The following is a 20522-nucleotide window of genomic DNA, read 5'->3' on the forward strand; positions in this document are numbered from 1 at the left end:
ATTATCTTATTAATACATTCAAATATTTGTATAACAATTATTTTTTTTATTATTAATGCTGGATTACTAATAATTAATATTCATGACATAATGCATATATAATTATTTAACTCAAAAAGCAAAGTAATACAAATGAAAACTAAATTTACGTCGTCAATGAGTTATTGCTTTATTGATAAGAATGAGGTCTCAAAATTAAAAGCTGTAGATTTGAGTTTTTGTAATATTTTTTTAAATTTTTTATCTCGTTTCAATATATTCATTAATTTAAATTCTTAATATATTAAATTAATTTTTAAAATAAAATATATCGAATGATGGAATGAAATCGAAAATGAACGGCCGGAAGGAGTGGTCATAGTTGTAAGCTGAAAACAAGATGTTGGGCTGGGAGTTGGATCCAACAATCTCTTGTACTGAGTTTTTTATCATGTTATAAGTTGCCCATTGGACCTCTCCTCTGCCCATCTCTTTCTTTTCTTTTTTTAAAGTAGTAATTATATGATTTTATTAATTAATTATTTTAATAAATTGAGACTACAGCGATATTTGATTAATTAATTAATATAATTAAACATGACAAAGTAATTTATGATAAATCTATATAAAATAAAATAAATATCTATACATTTGGTTAAATTCGAACACATGACCTCAAACTTGTTCATAATACTTCAATTTTAACCACTATGCAAAAACAAAATCATTTATACACAAACTTTGAAAGATATTAAAATCTTAACTGGTATTGTTTCTTGAGAAAACATAGATATCAAAACAGTTGATGATGAATTATGGTAGTACAAGATTTTGGTCATGATCTTCTGTCAAATTTTCTGGGCCATGTACTAAATAGGTATAAGGTTTTCAAAGTGGTATTTGGATGAACCAAAATTAAATAAGTTACCAAATTGTCCGAAACTCTCTCTCTCTCTTAACATGTATTAATACGTAGTTCAATTAATAAATTTATATTATAATTGAACTCATAACAAATGAGACACGTACTGTCGCAACATTTTAAAATTGATCTTAACACAATCAAACGTTGCGAGGTGCTTCTGAAGTTCGAATTTGCAATAATTGTATAATTTATTCTATTAAAAACGATTAATAATTAGTTGTTAGTGAAATCTTATTCAAATAATAACATTTCAAATATCCAAATCAAATAGTACAAATATTGTTTTCTACAATTAAATATCTAATTCAAAGTTTTATTTGACTTTTTTCTGATACCACAATAAAGTAGAACAATGGGCCGAATAAGTGGCTTAGACAATTTTGTGCCAATATTTTGTACCATCAGCTAAAATGTTGTGATATAATGCTATTAAAATAGGCTAATATAGTCTAATAATTACTTAATGATATATATATAGGTCACACAAAATTCAATTTATAAATACCCAATAATCGGTTATATATATACATCTTTTACACTTTTTTACTTTATTTGGAAAAAAACAAGACTCATATTGTATATTTTAAAATTTGAATATAAAAAATTTAAAAGTTTAAGTTTAACTCGAGCTCAAATCTATAGTATTTTTATCCCAAGACACCTCGGGTCCTTGACCCGTGAAATATTTCTAATATTTAGTTCATTTTAACTAGTTTTCATATATAAATTTAAATTTACTAAAAAAATATATTTTTTTTTATTAGCCAGTTATCATATGTAAAAGTTAAAAACTGTGACAGACACTAATTAATATGGGGGCTGCGCAATGGCGTATTAATTGTTGTTTTTTTAAAAACGATGCCCAGAATATTATTTATAGTAAAAACTATAGCGAATGATTTTGTTATAAGTAAAATCATAACGAGTGTTGATTAACTGTAGTTAAAATGTAATATGAATTTTAAATTATTGTGATTTTTAATATAAAAAATAATCAAATTATTTTTGGAGTGATTTGAAAAGACAGAAGAAGGAAAAAGAGTCCGCAATCAAAGCACCTAACTCCATTCTCGTAACTTCATGAATGGGCAACGCAAAAAGAGCATTTGACAATTCTATAAACTTCCATTCGAGAGAGGGGTAGAGACAGGTGTTTTCTTCTCAACATTTTTGTATCTATTAATGAAAATTTATACTCCAAGAGGAACACATGATGCCTGTCATCTCCACTCACCAAATAATTAATATATGAAAATCCCCACATTGTCTAAAAATTAATATTCATTTTAACATTAAAAACTATCAATGTTGTCTTATTTAAGTAGTTAAGTTTGAATTTCCACGGACAAATTTGAGATCTTGAATTTGAAACTCGATCGAACATGTGGGTATTTATCTTATTTTATATGAGTTTATTGAAATCATAATTTTTTTTATTATTTTTATGAACGTGTAGGTATTGATGTAATCATGTAATTATTATTTAAAAAACAAATTAAATACTTGTTCTAAATTCCAAAAAAAACAAGAAACATTAGTTTTTGCAACGAAAATATCCTATCCCAATTTGCAATAATCTTTTTAATTAATTTATTCAGATAAATGACATGTCCAAAGAATCATCACAAACTGCTAAGTGAATACCGTCGCGCAAAATCGCATTTAAATCGGACAAATTACTAATTATCCTAGGCCTATTATTTAACTTAGTGTGTTTGCGGTACTCAGCCCACCAATTAATATTATGATGGTGGAACTTTAGAAATTAATGATGAATTAAAACTAATGATCCTTGTTAGGTGCATTATGATTAGAAAATCTAATTAAGGGCCCTACATTATTTTTTGAACTTATTCATAATGACAATTATTATATATTAATCACAATTATCTTCTTTCTCTGGTTGAATTAGTAGATGGTTAGGTTTATGTATTAGTCTAGTGTTGCAGAAGCTTATGCAATCATTAAAAGTTTAAGGAATAATTTTGTATGTACATTATAAGGAAAGCTGTCTTGCAATATAGAGCCATCCACGCACCAATCACTGCAGACCAACTCTTGTTTATTTCTTCAACCTTTTTCCCTTGGTTTTCTTGCATTCTTAAAAAAAAATGAAAATTGATAAATAATAATGCAATAATTATTTTTAATTAGATTAAGAGAAAAAACAATTGTTAAGCGCATAATTTTTAATACCGTGGATATTAAATGAAAATATTTTTAAATACAATTTTATTAGTGGCAAAAATTACAATATTCTCGATCGTATATTGATTAAAAAATTATTCATAAAATTACTATTATAAATAATTAATAATACAAATACATTTTAGAAAGAGTATAACTTTATATGCGTAGAGTGCATGATTTATTTAAAAAAGTAGAGTAGAATCAGAGGTCCTCATGTGAAATTGACTATAACTTTCTAGACATTTTTTAATAAAAATAGAAAATGTTGGGTTGAATTAATTTGAATGATATGTACTTTTCACTGTATGTACATGACTTGGACAACACATTAAATTTTAATGTCTTTATTGAAAAGTAATCATAAATTGATAGCGTTAAGATCATCAAATGTCATAAATATGGCAATAACACATCATCCACTTCTTGCATAGGAAATAAATAGGTAATATTATAAGTTATTTGCTCCTAGAAAATAATATAAGTAATTCCCAATAAATATTTGTCTGAGTTTCGCTTTGATAGAGTTTAAACGGTCTAAAATAGCATATATGATGACTTTGCTTCTCAAAAATTAATATTCGACCCCATCAATCTAGAAACGAGAAATATTAATCGTTGAAATTTATTCCATACAAGAGATTTTAGGAGGGAGCATGGTTTTGTATAATTCCTGACAATTGGCCCTCTATAAAATATAATTTGGGACAATATATGTATTAAATTACTCTGAAATATAACTATGTGACCCTGTTATCAAATATAGCTATTTATGCTATTTTGGTTATTAAAAATCAGATGGTGTAGTTTTGATCCTTAAATTATTATTATTATTATTATTATTATGTTTAAATCCTTCCATAAAGTAAACGGTTAAAATTAATAAAGTTTCATTGAAAAAAAAAAAGTCATTTTTCTTCCATTTTATGGTATTTTTATGGAAGGAAAATTGTTACTTTTTTCCGTTCCAATAAAACTTACACTAACTTTAACAGTTTTATTTAATGAATAACTAATAATATTAAAAATATAATAATTCGAAGATTAAAATTACACCCTTAAATTATTTAAAAATTTTGAGGATCAAAATTATAGTTATTCCAAAAATAAACCTATTTGCCGTGCGGTACAAGAGACGCAACATTGGTGACTGTCAGGAGACCGAATCTTAAGGTAACAATCCAACACTCTTCTGATTATATGGAAATATTTTCATTTTTCAGTTACTTCATTTACATGGTAATATCTGACTCATTATGATTGAGAGTCATAACTCAATTTATATGAACTTTTCAATAATCATATAATTTACCACTAGAATGGTATCCAAGTGGAATAAAGTCCCTATTCTCATAATTAATTATAAAATCAAATCGATTTAAATACCACTTACTCATGGTATAAAATCTGCAATTTGAAATAATAATTTTGTTTCCTTTTTAATCTATTTTGTATTTCAATTGAGTTGACAGCTACAAACTCGATCTTGAACAATAAATTGTGAATAATTATATTTTTATATAGTCTTTTCACAGAAATTATCTCTGTTTTTGTATAATTATAGAAATAATTCATGGCAATAAAAAAATACAGATAGTTTTTGTATAATATATACGTATTTGGAAATTTTTCAAAAAATCATAGTAGTTTGTGTAGATGATGTTGATGTTTCTACTAAGTGTATGTGTAATTATGCAAAAACTATGAATGAATTGTGTAAGAAATAATGTAAATATAACTATCCCTAATAATTATGGTTCAATTCAGACATTTCGTGTGGACGACTCTCACAGTCGCTCGTGAAGAACTGCTACAAGATTTTTATTTATAAAAAAAAAATGAATATATATGTTAATATTTTAATTTTTTTTATTTGAATGAGAAAAAAATAAAATTTGCCTTCTAGCTTTTGCGGTTGTTAAAATAAATTTGTTAAGTACTGGTGCAGGTGCAGGTGCAGGTACAGACCCCTTCTTCAACATTCAAAATTCAAATACAAAGCACAGATGATGGAACGTGGTGAACGGGGCGGCCCTACCGCCGCCCGGCCGACGGTAGGTGACAGCCTGTACATCATAAAAAAGACTTGGACACATCTATTCCTCCACGTGTCATTCCCTCCGCTCATCATGTAACGTCTCCACCTACTCCAGGCGCGTCAACCCCCGTGCACTCTATCTCACCTTCATTAATAATATAAGCTAATATTCTTTTGGATATCCTTTTTTTTCTTTTTTTCCTTTTATTTTTTTAAAATTTAAAAGACACCTATGCACGCTCCGGAATCCGGATAACGGGAATCCGATGATACTTTGAATTCCCCTTTTGTCCTCAATCTGTTTTTTGCTGTCAATATTGACCTTTGATTTTGACACCGACAAAACCCGCACCTTTTTTTCTTTTTTTTTTTCACGGTATTTGAAATGCATGAAAAAGAAAGGTTATAGAATGTGGTGGATTGTAAACTCACCGTCCTCGCGAATGCGAGTATATAATTTATTTTTTTATAGTAATATTTGATTTTTTATTTATTCAAAAATTATTTATTTATTTAAAAATAGAGATAATTATGTTTCTCTTCGACTAAGATTTTGTTTAAGTATACATAATTTTTTTGTGATTTGAAAATCTACAGCTAATACCCTTGAGTTTGTTTTTGTCTAACAAATAAGTCCATTCGTTAGTCAAAATTCACTGAAAATTGTTATTCACCATCGATTAGCTTATTACTGACTTACATGTCATACAATTTTTTTCCGACTAAACTACCTTTGTAACTGTAAAAATATATTTTCTTATATGCATTAACATGTGAAGACGTATGATGATAATTTAGTTATAAAAATATTTACTTGACCTGCAATGAATCGATAATAAGTTAATCGGGAGTAAATAATTTTTTTTTATTTTTTATTAATATCAGCAAATTCGGTGAACTTTGACTAATGGGTAAACTTATTTATTAGACGGAAGCAACCTCATGGGTTCCATTCCAACCACATAGAATTTACGTGTAATTACACCAAATATCAAGGGAGGGGAGTGTAATCATCCTTAGAAACACTAATTTCTTATTTCTTTGTTTTCTTTAAACATGTTCGTTAGATTTGTAAATATCAATATATTAAATTCTTCTTTAAATTTAAATTTATGAATAATATAATAATGAATCAAATTTTATAAGAAATAATAAACATAACAAATCAAAATTATATATAGTCTTATCTTCGGTAAGCTTCCAAGCCCAATTTAAAGTTGATCTGATTAGTTAAAAAAATTATAAAATATACTTAAAAAATTAAATTATTAGAATATAATTCATGTTTGATTCGAATAAAATCCATTCAAGCTCAACTCAAATGTGAGAATTTTAAAACTTGATAAAGTTTCAAATAAATTTGAATAATAATATTTTCGACTCAATTTATTTTATCCTTTTAAGTGCATAGTAAAATCTATAATTATAAGCAGAATTTACCACTTAATTTATCTATTAATAACTTTTTTCAACAATATTGAAATTTGATCATTCAAGACAAAGTCGATAGATTTATCCCCGTCTCTCCTATCCCCGCCAAAAAAGGAAAAAAATTAATTATTCCCATATTATAAATCAGTACAACTTAAAAATCACAGTAAACTGATATTATATAATACAGTTAGATGATATTAATACGAAAACATAAGTTTTGATTACAATTATCAATATTCGTTGTCGTTTTATTTATAGCCAAAATATTTCTATAATTTTAACTGTAGTAAATATTTTGACCTCGTTTATAAAAAATAAAAGCTAAATTAAAAAAAACAAAGCTAATAATTACGGCATAATCATGATTAATTAATATTCACCGTAAATTTTGACATGAACGAAAATACATATTTGTTGTGGTGTGTGTTGATGGCATGGATAGTGGAAAGAGCTATATGATTGAACTCATCATATAGCTGGACTGAAATGTATAAGTGAATGAGTTATGAAGTTAAAACAATGTGAAAAATAATGGAAAAACACGACATTTATTAATGTTGTTGGAATGATGATGATGTTGTCGATATCGAAATGCGTTGGTATGAATGATGATGAATTTAGGTCTTATCCTCTGAGCCCACTGTACAAAGTTCAGAGTGTAAAAGGTGGTAATACTATTTCATTTCAATGGTGAGGAGATTTTTTGTCTTTGGGTGAAAGTGTTTTTAGAGTGTAAGTAGGAGGAGTAGGAGGCACTTGGCATTGCATGCACACCTCCCTATTTCCAATTTTTGGATTTTTTCTTTTCCCCAAACGGTGAACCATGCCTTTCTACCTTTTTTTCTTTTTTAAAATAAAGTATTGTGAATTCTCATCACATTTAACATATTTATCGATATTTTTTCGTTATTTGAAAAATTATAAATGCTTTATGATTTTAATAGTCGTCTAAAAATTAACTCAATATATAAATTTTTGTTAAGTTTTCATTTATTTATTTTAATAAACTTATTAAAATGCCATTGTAGATTAAAAATTATAATTTTATTTATTTTCTAAAATTTTATGAAATTTTTTTATGGATCGTGATTTTTTTATAAATGAATAATTATAAAATAATGGGGATCGAAAAGAAATAGAATAAAAATAATAATATATATTTATATAGAAATATTTATAGTAGTTATGATTTATTTTATCGTTAATTTTTATTAGGATCTTTCATTGTAAATCTGTAAAATACTCATGATTCAGTACTATGATCATTGATATATAATTAGTTTATGTAAAAATCTAAAATTTTAATATAGTTAATTAATTTTATTTTAAGTTGGCGTACATTACGGAGTCAGATTTTTCTACGAAATTACGATATATTAATCTAAAGTAATGCAAAAGGTTTTATTTTTATTTTTATTTTTACTACCTAATGGATGTTAAAAATGAAAACAACGTGTGACAAAAAGAGAGAAAACTAGCATTTTATTTATTTATTTATTTTGACAGAGTTAGAATTTTATTCGACGTTACCTCTTCATTCTTATTTTGATAATTGTAATTTTTTTTAATTTTATTGATATTAATCCATTATAATTTGGAGAAAAAATAATTCTACATTATTGATCACATTAAGAAAAAAATCTTAAATATACTTTCACATAATTTATAAATTTTATAAAATACAATTTTAATCATAATTAAATTAGATGCACGGGACATGCACTAATGTAAATATATATGTGGGACTTATTTGCACTCTTAACAAAAGTCTATAGCTTTGATTGATTGTATTTTTACTATATTTTTTTTTCTATTTATTGAGATCGATAGGAAAAAATAGAGATATGTGTGTGTATTTTTATAATATTTATCAGAAAGAAAGAAGAAATGAATAGTGTTTATAACTTTTGTTTCTATTCAATAAATAAATTAATATTTTTAAAATTTATTTATATTAATAAAAATAAATAAATAATTATATTTACTCTTAAATAAATTTATTATTATTTATTATAGGTCAAATAAATATTATCTGATCAAATTATTTTTATATATATATGTTTGAAACGTGAGATGTGAAAGTAGAACAAATGTACGAGGAACATCTCAAAGATTTTTCGACATCATCTCTGGGAACTCTCTCCTCACTCTTGGAAACTTCCAAAAACCTGTCTTTTTTCATTTTTCTTTTCAGTTCCCAAAATTTGCATTAACGTTAACACTGTTACAGATGTTGATGGATGAACTAGCACTTGTACATCAAACCCGCTTTGCGATTTTACCCAATTAGACATCCCTTCAGCGGGCTGCCTAGGTCTATGACTGTCGGTGGTTCCAAGGAGACGAGGTCATTTCCGACCATTCCTACAATTTTTCATTATTATTATTAATCCCGACCGTTGATACCTCACTCCGGAATTGACTAGAGAAAGCAACATTTTTCAGTGAAATTGTATTTTATTATGTCATTTTCTGACTTTTTCCATCTTTAATAAATAAAATAAATGCAGAAAAAGAGAAAAAGTTTGTCACAATTAACCACTATGACTCTTTATTTCTTTTCTTTTTTTTTTATTGTAGAATATAGTTCATCATATATTTAAATTAAAAAAACTAATAAAATATATTCGTACTTCGCCAAATATACACTAAAAAGACAATAAATTATCGTAATATATATACACATACACACCTATTTTCATGGGCTTCAAGCTCGTAATATTTTAATTTTAAGTCTTTAATCTTACTATTTAAACAAAAATCTCGTTAACGTAAAAGTATTCATCTGAACATAAACATAATCTATAAAGATAAGTATTCAAATTTAATATATTTTTCTATCTAAGTCGAGAATTCTAATTGAAAATATAAAGTCTTCCAAAAAGATAACACATTGAACTAACACTTAATAGCAGACGTGATGATTTTGACACCATTTCATGTCAACATGTACTTGCGAATCAGCACATTTTGTTTTTCCTCTTTTGGTGATTATAAAATTTAATTTTCACGTTTTAATCGGGGTGCATTAAATGATAAGTACTCCTATATACAGTGTATGTGTTTGTTCGATAATTTGAGTTCTCAAAAATTAATTTTAAATTTTAACAATGAAAATAAAGTGTTCGACGATCTATGTTTAAAATCCCTTTTGATTAATCGTAATGTCAAAAACATCTGATCGAATAATATATAATTGCCGCTCAAAATTAAAATGCTATGATTCACATCGGATATCATTAGTTATTCCAATACATCACAAAAACAAGCCAGAAAGATGGGAAGAAAATTGATGTGTTTTTATTCTCATAATTGATTTTTTGTATGGTTTCACTTTTTTATTGTCAATCATATTGAATTAATGTATTTTTCATTTTAATAAGGATTATCAATCGTTGTTTTATAAATTTAAAGCGACTGAAGATACCATCGAATCAAAATATTTTTAAATATTTGGTTGGAACTCGAATTTTTTCTATATACTGATTTCGACTCCAAATTATTATTTAAACACGCTTTGTTTGTCCTTGTACTCGACTTAAATGCCACTTGCTTAAAATCGTACTCACCATCACAAATGAAACCAAATAGTAAATAGACAAAGGATAAATTAGGTTTGAACAGGCAAGTCTTGGATTTGCACATTGTCTTCGACCAAGCCCGAATTACTACCACATTATTCTAGTCAAAGCACACCCATAATTACCCTGTTTTGGAACGTACATCTGTTCAAACTCCACTTGCATCAACGGCTCCAATTTTTTCTATGGATCTGCTGGTCATCAAACAGCGCTCCTGATTGATCTTACATTAATCAAACATATAAATTAAAAAGAGACTAATGCATTTTGCGTCATTGTGATATTGATAATATATTAAAAAATTTAAATGAAAAAAATAATAATTTATCTCTTCATATCTTTTAAAATAAAATAAAAATAATCTATGGAAAAAAAAAATGTAATACATAAGTCCTCCTTCATTGTAATCCAGTCGGACTTGCCCGGTGTGCCACTACCGCTCGCCTTGCCCGGTCGCTAGCCTCTCCCAGTAGTTGTTTGCTCCGGTCTCCCTTCCCCGCCACTTCCCTCGTCTTCCCCTCCTTCCAATCTCGATGTTGAATCTCGCTCGCTCTCTATTTAATTAATATAAGAATAAATTGCATTTAATCCAAATTAAAAGATAAAAACTGTTTTTTTTTTCAAGAAAATAATTTTCTTCTTCTTCCTATCCATTTCTCCCCCAAATTGCACAAAAGTGGATCTTTTTGGTGTGTGGGAAAGGAGTAGAGTTTGTTTATTTTGATTGTTGGAGTATTTATTTTCTTCATTTATGTTCATTGATTTTCAGTAAATTCAAGAATTCAATCACAGTGGCTGTAAATTTTAATTCCGCCCTTTAATATTCAGTCAATTCCGCGTTCTTTCATCAGTTTTTTCTTTTACCCTCTTGAATTGGATGCCGTCTCTCCAAATTGTATTGTAATTTTATAAAGTGATCTTTGCCTTCAAGATTTTTTTTCTCCACGACTAATTACATGCTCTTTTCCTGAATTTTAATATAATTATACGTAAAATTTTATAATTTAAAAATTTATATTTAATATTTTTGAGATTTATTTTCGCCTAACAGATATGTCCCGTTTGTTAGTCAAATTTGCCGATTTGCTGATGTAACAAAAAACCCGGATTAAAATTTAAGTTTAGGCCAATTAACTTATTATTTATTTATTACAGATCAAATAAATTATTTTACGAAGATATTACCTTTATAAATCGTCATACATTAATATATATGAGGACTTATATTTTTATTGTTATAAGGATAGTTTAGTCAGAAAAATTTTATTTGACCATACTTATCAATTGAGAATAAAAATTAATTTTCATTCATTTTTCTTTATTAATATCAATAAATTCAATAAATTTTAACTAATAAATGAATTTATTTGTTAGACGGATGTAAATTTAGAAAAAAATAAATATAATTTTTTAAATTATAAAAAATTTATATATAATTATACCAAACTTTATGGAATGAGAAAGTAATTATTTTTTTTTCTTTTTTTAATTTGTTGTGTTTGGATTTAAAAAAATAGCACCAAAAAGAAAAGAAAAACAATTGCCCACAACTTATTGTCTGCGTATTTAATAGATTTCTTGTTTATGATCTCACTTTTTGTGTTTTTATTTCCCATCCTTCCTTTTTTGTATTGGTAAAAGAGTTTTGTTCCTTTGCGAAGCTCTCTTGACCAAAGACCAACAACATCGATCCCTTTTGATTGGCTTTTAAATTTTAATATTCCCAAATTTCCTTGTTTTTTCTTTTTTGATTCATGCACAAAACAAGAAATGAAAATTTGTAGGAAACCGAAAATATTGTTGAAGTGATTTTCCATTTTTATATCGGGGGAGGGGGAGGAGGAGGAGGGGTTTGTTGTGGAGGTGGTGGTGGCCATTTCTGATTTTCTTGATTTTTGATTTTGGAATTCCCTTTAGACTGTGGAATCATAAATCAAAGACGTGTTGAGCTGTTCTCCTTTTCCTCTCTCTCTCTCTCTCTCTCTCTCTCTCTCTACATCTTTTTCAATTCAAAAATCTCTCTACAAACACACTTGTTGCAAGCTGTAAATGAATGTAATGGATGTATAGGACCTTTTGTACTGTTCCTGCCTTCCTCCGTTCTTCTTTTTCTTCCTCCCACAATAGCTTAATTGTATTTTTCTTGTATTCCCATATAAGACTCCTCCTTTTCCATCTCTTCAACCCCTGTTTTGGGCTTTCTCATTGTCATCCAAAAATGAAGTTTTTGTAGCATTCTGCGTCACTGTGCCTAAACCCCATCTCATTAAATTTTCTGCTGAGCTCAAGATATCCACAAAAGAAGGGGATTCCATGCTTTAGATCCTGTTCTTTGCAGTCTTCTTCTGCTTTTTCCCACTCACTTTGGCATTTTTTTCAGCATTTTCCCACATTTCTTTCCCCGTGTTTGCTTCAAAACTATTCCGAAAAATTCAATCTTTACGCCATTCTTGAGCAGATTCCGCATCTGGGTTTATCCCCTTCTCGCAGTTTCAGCTCAGAAATCGCTTTAAGGCTTGACATTTTAAGCCATTTTTGAAGATCTTCTTCACTTGGTTGTTGAGGAAAAAACTAGTCTTTAGTAATGGCTCCATCTTTGTACTGGTGGGGAAAGGAAACTCACAGGGGCACCCCTGTGGTAGTGAAAATGGAGAACCCGAACAATTGGTCTATGGTGGAGCTTGAATCCCCTTCGGATGAAGATTTCATGTATCCCAACCATGCCGTTCCCAAAGGTGGTCGCAACAAGAACGCCAAGCAGCTCACTTGGGTTATTCTCTTGAAAGCCCACAAGGCGGCCGGCTGTCTTACCTCCATTGGGTCCGCATTCTTCTCCCTTGCTGCCATCGTCCGCCGCCGCGTAGCCTCCGGCCGTACGGACTCCACCGACACCATGTTGACGGAAAACCCAACCATGAAATCTAGATTCTATACTTGCATTAAACTCTTCCTTTGGCTCTCCCTGATACTGCTTGGTTTTGAACTGGCTGCATATTTCAAAGGGTGGCATTTTGGGGCCCCGGATCTTCAGCTGCAGCGTCTTTATGCATTGACACATCCTTTTGCTGTGAAGGATGCGTTCGATTTGCTCTATTCTAGGTGGGTTTTGATCAGGGTTGAGTATCTTGCTCCACCGCTTCAGTTCTTGGCCAATGTGTGTATTGTGCTCTTCCTCATCCAGAGCATGGATAGGCTAGTCCTGTGTTTGGGCTGTTTCTGGATCAAGCTCAGGAAGATCAAACCGGTACCCAAACAAGACCCTGCAGATCTTGAGTCTGGAGATGGAGATGGTTATTTCCCTATGGTCTTAGTTCAGATCCCCATGTGCAATGAGAAAGAGGTAACACTCTCATTTCCCCCTTTCCTTCTTAATAACTCGGTTATTATCTTGGAGAAAAGAACAATTCAGTTGCCTAATTGTTTGTTTTCATGGTTACTTTTGTCATACTAGCCTTGTGAACTGATTGGTGGTGTTGTTGGTCTTGAATTGTTATAGGTTTATCAACAATCCATCGCGGCCGTGTGTAATTTGGACTGGCCCAAAGGTAGATTGCTCGTCCAAATTTTGGATGATTCTGATGACCCGACAACGCAGATGCTAATTAAAGAAGAGGTGCATAAATGGCAGCAGGAAGGTGCCAACATTATATACAGACATAGAGTGATTAGGGAGGGTTATAAAGCTGGCAATCTTAAGTCTGCCATGAATTGTAGCTACGTTAAAGATTATGAGTTCGTTGCCATTTTTGATGCTGATTTCCAGCCTAACCCGGATTTTCTTAAACGGACCGTTCCTCACTTCAAGGTATCTTTTATCACCCCAAGTCTGAATAAATGCAGAGGTGTTGGAGTTTGCATTGACATTGATCAAATGTGTTCTTGAATTCTGATTCCTATTTGTCCTATTTCCTGGCATCTGTTATACTCATATAGATTAGTGTGGCAGTTATTTGGACATATCTCAGCATTTCTGTTTCACTTGAATTCAGTTGAACTGAGCTAATAAAAGCATCGGTGTTCACTTTGAATTTGTAGGATAATGAGGAGCTAGGGTTGGTTCAGGCAAGGTGGTCATTTGTGAACAAGGATGAAAATCTACTTACAAGACTGCAGCTCATCAATTTAGCTTTTCATTTTGAAGTAGAGCAGCAGGTTAATGGGATTTTTCTAAATTTCTTTGGGTTTAATGGGACTGCCGGTGTGTGGAGGATAAAGGCGTTGGAAGAATCGGGTGGATGGATGGAGAGAACCACGGTGGAGGACATGGACATTGCTGTCCGAGCCCATCTCCATGGTTGGAAATTCATCTTCCTCAATGATGTTGAGGTATTTCACTTGTAACATGCTGATTGATTTGGCTTTTCTCCATTTAATTGTTTGTAATCTGATTCAATCATGCTTTATGGAATTCTCAGTGCCAATGTGAATTGCCGGAATCTTATGAAGCATACCGGAAGCAACAACATAGATGGCATTCTGGGCCGATGCAGTTGTTCCGTCTCTGTTTGCCAGCAATTATTAAATCAAAGGTATTTGACGATTCTTGGAAACTTCCTGTAATAACTAAAAATATTCATTCTAATGAATTTGTTGATAAAAATGGAATCTGAATGGTGATGGTAATTTGCTCTCTGAATTTGGTAAATGCAGATCAGCATTTGGAAGAAAGGCAACTTGATTTTTCTCTTCTTCCTGCTAAGAAAAGTTATACTCCCTTTTTACTCATTCACCCTTTTTTGTATCATTCTACCCATGACAATGTTCGTCCCAGAGGCTACACTTCCATCATGGGTTGTGTGCTACGTCCCTGCCACCATAACATTTCTCAATATACTCCCAGCTCCCAAGTCATTTCCCTTCATAGTCCCTTACCTCCTCTTTGAAAACACCATGTCGGTTACCAAGTTCAATGCCATGGTCTCTGGCCTCTTCCAACTCGGAAGCGCGTATGAGTGGGTTGTCACCAAGAAATCTGGTCGATCCTCTGAGGGCGATCTCATATCCTTGGTTGAGAAACAGCCGACTCACCAAAGAGGCAGCTCAGAGCCAAACTTAGAGGAGCTGCGGGAGGAAATTAAGCAACAAGCGCAGAGTTCTTCACGGAAGAAGAAGCACAATCGGATTTATACAAAAGAGTTGGCGCTAGCTTTCCTTCTGTTGACAGCTGCAGCAAGAAGTCTCCTGTCGGCTCAGGGGATCCATTTTTACTTCTTGCTCTTTCAAGGTATATCATTCTTGCTCGTGGGTCTAGACTTGATAGGCGAGCAGGTCCAGTAATTCATGCATACGCCAACATCATCTTGTCGACTAGCTGTGAAGACAGAAGTTAATAATGTCGTGGAAATGTCAAAAACTGGAAGGGAAACACTTTTCCCTTGCATTTCCTCCCATTTTGAGCCTCGAAGACATCTAACGGGAGACTGAACGAAAAAGACCGCCCGTCTCCTGGGATCATAGATGATCCGGTATAGATTAGTGATGTTCATTACTAGATTACATTTCTTTTTTCCTTTTTTTGATTCTTTTTTCTTTATATTCTTTTGTAAGAAAAATTGGCCCGGTGAGAATTGGAACAACGGTGTTTGTTCAGAGGGCAGGCAGCAGTAGGAGTACCGTACATCTTCTCGACCAAAAAATGTTCATGATACACTAGTTTTGAGATGGTCTGGATGTTTGAGGGTGGAGATTTGTCTCTTCTCAGTCCAGGCCGCTGGTTGAAGAAAAGCTTGTACATGACATAGTTTTTCATTTTTATTAAACTTGTTTTTTCTCATAATCTACGTTCACCAAAAATTCTTACTCAAATTAGATTTGTAAACTCAAACCAATCGCATAGTAATTATATATATGATTAGTTATTTTTCTTAAATTATAAATTAATCATACAGTAAATATATTATATTTAGTTCAAGTTTGATTCAAGTTAAAAATTTTTCATACTTTCACTCGAAACTACAAAGCATACTGAACTTTCAAAGAGGTAAAGGGACCATCACTTTCCAAAATTTTCATGTGGGCTGAAGGTGTGGTGAAGAAAATTTCTGTTTCTTGAAAATTTGGGCAGTCCCTATCAGTGACGTGAAGGAAATAATTGCATCATTTTCAGGGTTTGGCTGTGGTTCTTGTTCAAGTACTTTTACCACATGGTAGTTGGGAATGATGTCTCTGCTGAGTTCCTCTGTGGGACGGATGGTCTATGCTGTGGATTATCTGGCCTATTTTACCAGCATTAAATTTTCTTGTCCTTTCTCCTACTCGAATGCAGTTGCAAGAACTAAGTAATTAAGAATAGAAATTATGAAAATTTATGATCGACAGCCCTTCTCTTTTACAACAGATCGGCTATGAATTTGGACAGGCATTCATTGAGGAAGTAAATATGTAGTTGTTTGCAACCATCATTACGGTAGTTTAATTGGTCTCACCCATTCCGGTTTAGAAATTGAAATTTTTACTATAATTCTTGTTGTATCTTTTATTTTATTTTTTAATATTCACGTCATGTGTGCAAAATGATTTAGAATAAATTTGGAGAGAGAGGGAGGGGTTGATGAATTGAAGGGTTTAGCAAATTTGACGTTGTGAAACATGTGGATTTTGACATTTGTCGGTAGAAGAGTTTGTTTAGCAAACGGCTAGCGAGAAACAACGTCCATATACCGTTAACGTCACCTACAATAGACAGCCCAACAATATGGGGCCAAGACATGCACTTATTTTAAAAATATCGCCATGATTTTTCGCTTTTAATTTTTATACTATATATTTATCTAACAAGTTGAAAGAAATAAAGTCGCTTTTTAGGATTCAAAAGAATAAAAAATAAAGAAATTATTGATGTAAAAAGAAATGATTTTACGAAATTGTGATACCAATGCCAGATGCATAGAAGAACTTGAGACGCATAAAAGACAAAATCGTGAAATTCAAATTGAGCTAGTTCATGGAGTAAATCCATTACTCAGTGAATAATATGAAAGAAGCAACGCAATGGATGATTTCCAGTTTCCTAAGTAGAGTTGCTGCCGAAATAAGAAACTTCACGAATTTCATTCGATGTCAGGCTTGCAATGGATGATAATTGGCCAAGAACCTTGATTAGGTTACTACTATTTTCATGTGGATCAGATATTCAGAAATTCTGCAAAGTTTTGAGATATATTGACATTTCTGCAAGGAGTGACACATTTTTAAGACAAATTGAACTGGATGTGCCTGAGAAACTAAAGTACTTGAGATTAGTAGCATCACTCCTTTATCACAGTAGAAGTTAACCAGTAACATATCCTCAAGCAATGGAGTGGTAGAGATAAACCTTTTGAAATCTGTAGGAGGCCAGAGTCCACCGTAGGAAAGATGCAAATGTCTGAGATGATCAAAAGTAAATAGATGGTAAGAGATCAGGCGGTGGGCATCTGAGATGGATGAGAAGAGCATGAGTTCTTCAATGCAATGGTTTGACAAGAAATGCATCCAATGGTCAATAGCAGGAGAGCTTCGAAAATCAATACCCTTGATTTTAATCAAACTTGACTATGGATCCTTTATGAAGGAACATAACTTGACAGATAACGGACTCAATGTGGTACTTTACGGGTAATTTCAGTTTGAAATTCCAATCAAATACAAGGAACCGAATAGTAACCCCCATTTGTACCACCACCATCTTGAGAGTATGCTTGTCCTCGCAACATCATGCAAGGACAACAACTTAAGAATGTTGTTTATGACATTGTGCGGAAGGTTGTTAATTCTATCAGCCTCAAAGTCTTCTGTCCATATATACCTCACACTCGTCTGCCAATGGTTATCAATAAGTAAAAGAATCACTTCCGATAGGTGCTTGTAGGTATAAATGACTGAAAACGCTGCATTCTGCACGAGGATGAATATCAATAAAAAGACGGGAAAAAATGGGTTCTCTTTTCTATGATTTCAAGACAGAACTCGTTCTTAACGAAACAAAATGTCCTAAGAACATGTAACTATGTAAGAGAACATGTCGGAGGAACTCAACTGAAATACGAGGATTTCACTTAACACCAGTGAATCGCAACACCATCTTTCATCTAAATTTTAAAGTTAGGAGGGGCAATTAAGAAGAAAATGATTCTCATTTCTCCAGCTCTAAAATAATTAGTAACTCGAGAGAGAGGGAGAGAGTGAGAGAAATAAACAAAACACTTAATATATCAATAAACAGTCAATGCAGTAAGGCTGTCTTCAACAGTTTAAACACTGAGTCAAGGCAACATGTCATATTCAAAACTAGAAACTTAAGCTAGTTGTCTACCAAAGAAATCTGTTAAGACAATGGACATCAAACATCTCGAAATATGATCCTAGCCATTGGTGATGCTCGTCGGAAACTAACCAACTGTTTTAACATGTTGGATCTTGCTTCTTCTCCAGCTGCATACCCACAATGAAACTCCAGTTTCCTAAGTGCAGTGGCCTTCAATAGAAGAAGCTTCACAAATTCCATTTCAGGCTCCAGACTTGATGCGCAAGAGATCTTCACATTTTGCAGGCGACCTAGAGGAATGTTATAATTTTGTTGTGCCTTTAGATATTGAGAGGTGGTCGCCATGTCTGCTTTAGATGACTTTGATGACTAGAAGAGGAGGATGCAAGTGAGCACGTGTAGTCTAACACATGAAGAAAAATGAAGAAAGATACACATACATGTGCAAACAACATCACACTTACTTCGATTTTAAGACTCTGCAAATTAGGGCAGCTTCTAATCAAGCATAGTACACACTTGACTTCAACTATGTACCGGAAATCAATGAGAGAAAGGCTGAGATCCGTTAGATGGTTAAAGTACCACGGAAGGTTCTGCGGCTCAGCACCTTTAGCCAAGAACTAAAAGACATGCAACAGAAAAAGCAGATATCAGTGGAGCGCCAAGGACACTTATATATTGAAAAGAGGCAAACAAGATATTTTCTACCCGCAAAAAGCCACCATCAGATTTCAAAGATGATAGTTTACCAAGAACCTGAATCAGGTTCCTATCACTTTCAGTTGGCTCAAATGTTGAATACTCATCAAATGTGGTCATAAAAGACATCGTCGAAAGGTGTGATGCATTTTTGAAGCAAAATACAAACAATTGGCCATAGAAGAAAAAAGACTTGAGATTTGGAGCATCAATCTCGAGCTCTCCTGTTTCGCAGTATAAGTCTTCCAGATCCAAATACTCAAGCATTGGACACTTAGAGATCAACATTTTTAACTCTGCAAGTGCAATCTCAACATCTACAAGTTCAAGTCTTAGAAGCCTGTTGAATCCTTTGAATGCAGGGGGCAGACTGATGAAAACATCGGCAAGATACAAATGTCTGAGATGATCAAAAGTAAAGAGATGATAAGGAATCGGCTGTGCGATAAAGGTATAACGAAGTGCGAGTTCTTCAACTTGATGGTTCGACAAAAAATGGAGCCAGTGGCCGATAGCAGGATAGACTTTGAAATCAACATCCTTGAGTATGAATTTGATTATGGGCCCTTTGTGAAGTAACAGTATTTGATAGATAATGGGCTCAATGTCGTATTCTTCGGGTAAACTTCCTTGGAAGATTTCATTGAATACAAGGTAAGGTATAGATACCCATTTGCACCGCCACCCTCTTGATAGAATGCTTGTCCTCACCACTTCACGCAATGGCAAGTATTTAAGAATGTTATCTATGATATCGCATGGAAGGTTGCTAATTCTGTCGGACGAAATGGAACTCTTAATCCTTGTTCTGTCCATGAGGTTCAAAAATGTCCTGCAATGATTATCAATAAAGCAAAATCCCAATTAATGAGTCCGTGGAAACACAAGAAAACAAGAGAATGGAATGGAAGAGTTAATGGTAATGTTTTATTTTCAGTAGAAATCTGTATTACATACAGGGCTCTTGCTGATACAAACTTTGGTGAGAGGAACAGTACACAGTTTCATGGATCAAGTTGATCAGGACAAAAACCAAAACAATTTTCTTGCTAACATAACTTTGACATCATATTAGACAGCTGGAAATGAAATGTAAATCCTCAAAAATAAACAAAGTGCTCCTAGTTCTTTACTTCACTAATGTACAAGAAACCACCTTAGCAAAATCATCAACAACAAGCGACTCTGATTTCTTATAGTTTTCAAATTCCTAGCCTTTGGATTGTTTCATCCTTTCATTTTAATGCATGAGAAAGTGTGATTCTTGAAAATATACCAAGACTTACACTTTAACAGAGGGACCAAAACTTTACCTGAGTTAGAATTTCTTCTTAAGAGCCACTCCAAGTCTCTAACTGTTTGAACCGAACGAATACTGATATGTGTTTGTAGGTTGTGGCACTATTACGAGGAGCAACTGGAAAGTCAGTA

General features: G+C 31.9%; 2 protein-coding genes across 2 annotated transcripts; one reads left to right on the forward strand and one right to left on the reverse strand.

The window, feature by feature from the left end:
• LOC105159082 (probable xyloglucan glycosyltransferase 12) lies at positions 12084–15917 on the forward strand. Its single transcript, XM_011076025.2, has 5 exons — positions 12084–13484; positions 13641–13949; positions 14180–14470; positions 14560–14673; positions 14795–15917. The coding sequence occupies exons 1-5, from the start codon at positions 12729–12731 to the stop codon at positions 15419–15421; spliced, it is 2097 nt and encodes a 698-aa protein (XP_011074327.1). The 5' UTR covers positions 12084–12728; the 3' UTR covers positions 15422–15917.
• On the reverse strand, positions 18375–20522 carry LOC105159083 (F-box/FBD/LRR-repeat protein At1g13570-like). Its single transcript, XM_011076026.2, has 4 exons — positions 20405–20522; positions 19101–19923; positions 18854–19012; positions 18375–18758 (listed from the first exon to the last, which is right to left on the reverse strand). Exons 2-4 carry the CDS (start codon positions 19905–19907, stop codon positions 18465–18467), a joined length of 1260 nt encoding a protein of 419 aa, XP_011074328.1. The 5' UTR covers positions 19908–19923; positions 20405–20522; the 3' UTR covers positions 18375–18464.

This window comes from Sesamum indicum, linkage group LG3 (assembly GCF_000512975.1).
Source record: "Sesamum indicum cultivar Zhongzhi No. 13 linkage group LG3, S_indicum_v1.0, whole genome shotgun sequence".
Taxonomy (NCBI): domain Eukaryota; kingdom Viridiplantae; phylum Streptophyta; class Magnoliopsida; order Lamiales; family Pedaliaceae; genus Sesamum; species Sesamum indicum.

What these genes read in the sequence shown, in the direction of transcription:
- LOC105159082 (XM_011076025.2), top strand. Translation starts at nt 12,729, where the DNA reads ATGGCTCCATCTTTGTACTGGTGGGGAAAGGAAACTCACAGGGGCACC. An exon ending in GGACCGTTCCTCACTTCAAG is followed by an intron (nt 13,950 to 14,179) that starts GTATCTTTTATC and finishes TTGAATTTGTAG; the next exon opens with GATAATGAGGAGCTAGGGTT. An exon ending in TCTTCCTCAATGATGTTGAG is followed by an intron (nt 14,471 to 14,559) that starts GTATTTCACTTG and finishes TGGAATTCTCAG; the next exon opens with TGCCAATGTGAATTGCCGGA.
- LOC105159083 (XM_011076026.2), bottom strand. Translation starts at nt 19,907, where the DNA reads ATGGACAGAACAAGGATTAAGAGTTCCATTTCGTCCGACAGAATTAGC. An exon ending in CTGATGGTGGCTTTTTGCGG is followed by an intron (nt 19,013 to 19,100) that starts GTAGAAAATATC and finishes CATGTCTTTTAG; the next exon opens with TTCTTGGCTAAAGGTGCTGA. An exon ending in TGCAGAGTCTTAAAATCGAA is followed by an intron (nt 18,759 to 18,853) that starts GTAAGTGTGATG and finishes CTCCTCTTCTAG; the next exon opens with TCATCAAAGTCATCTAAAGC.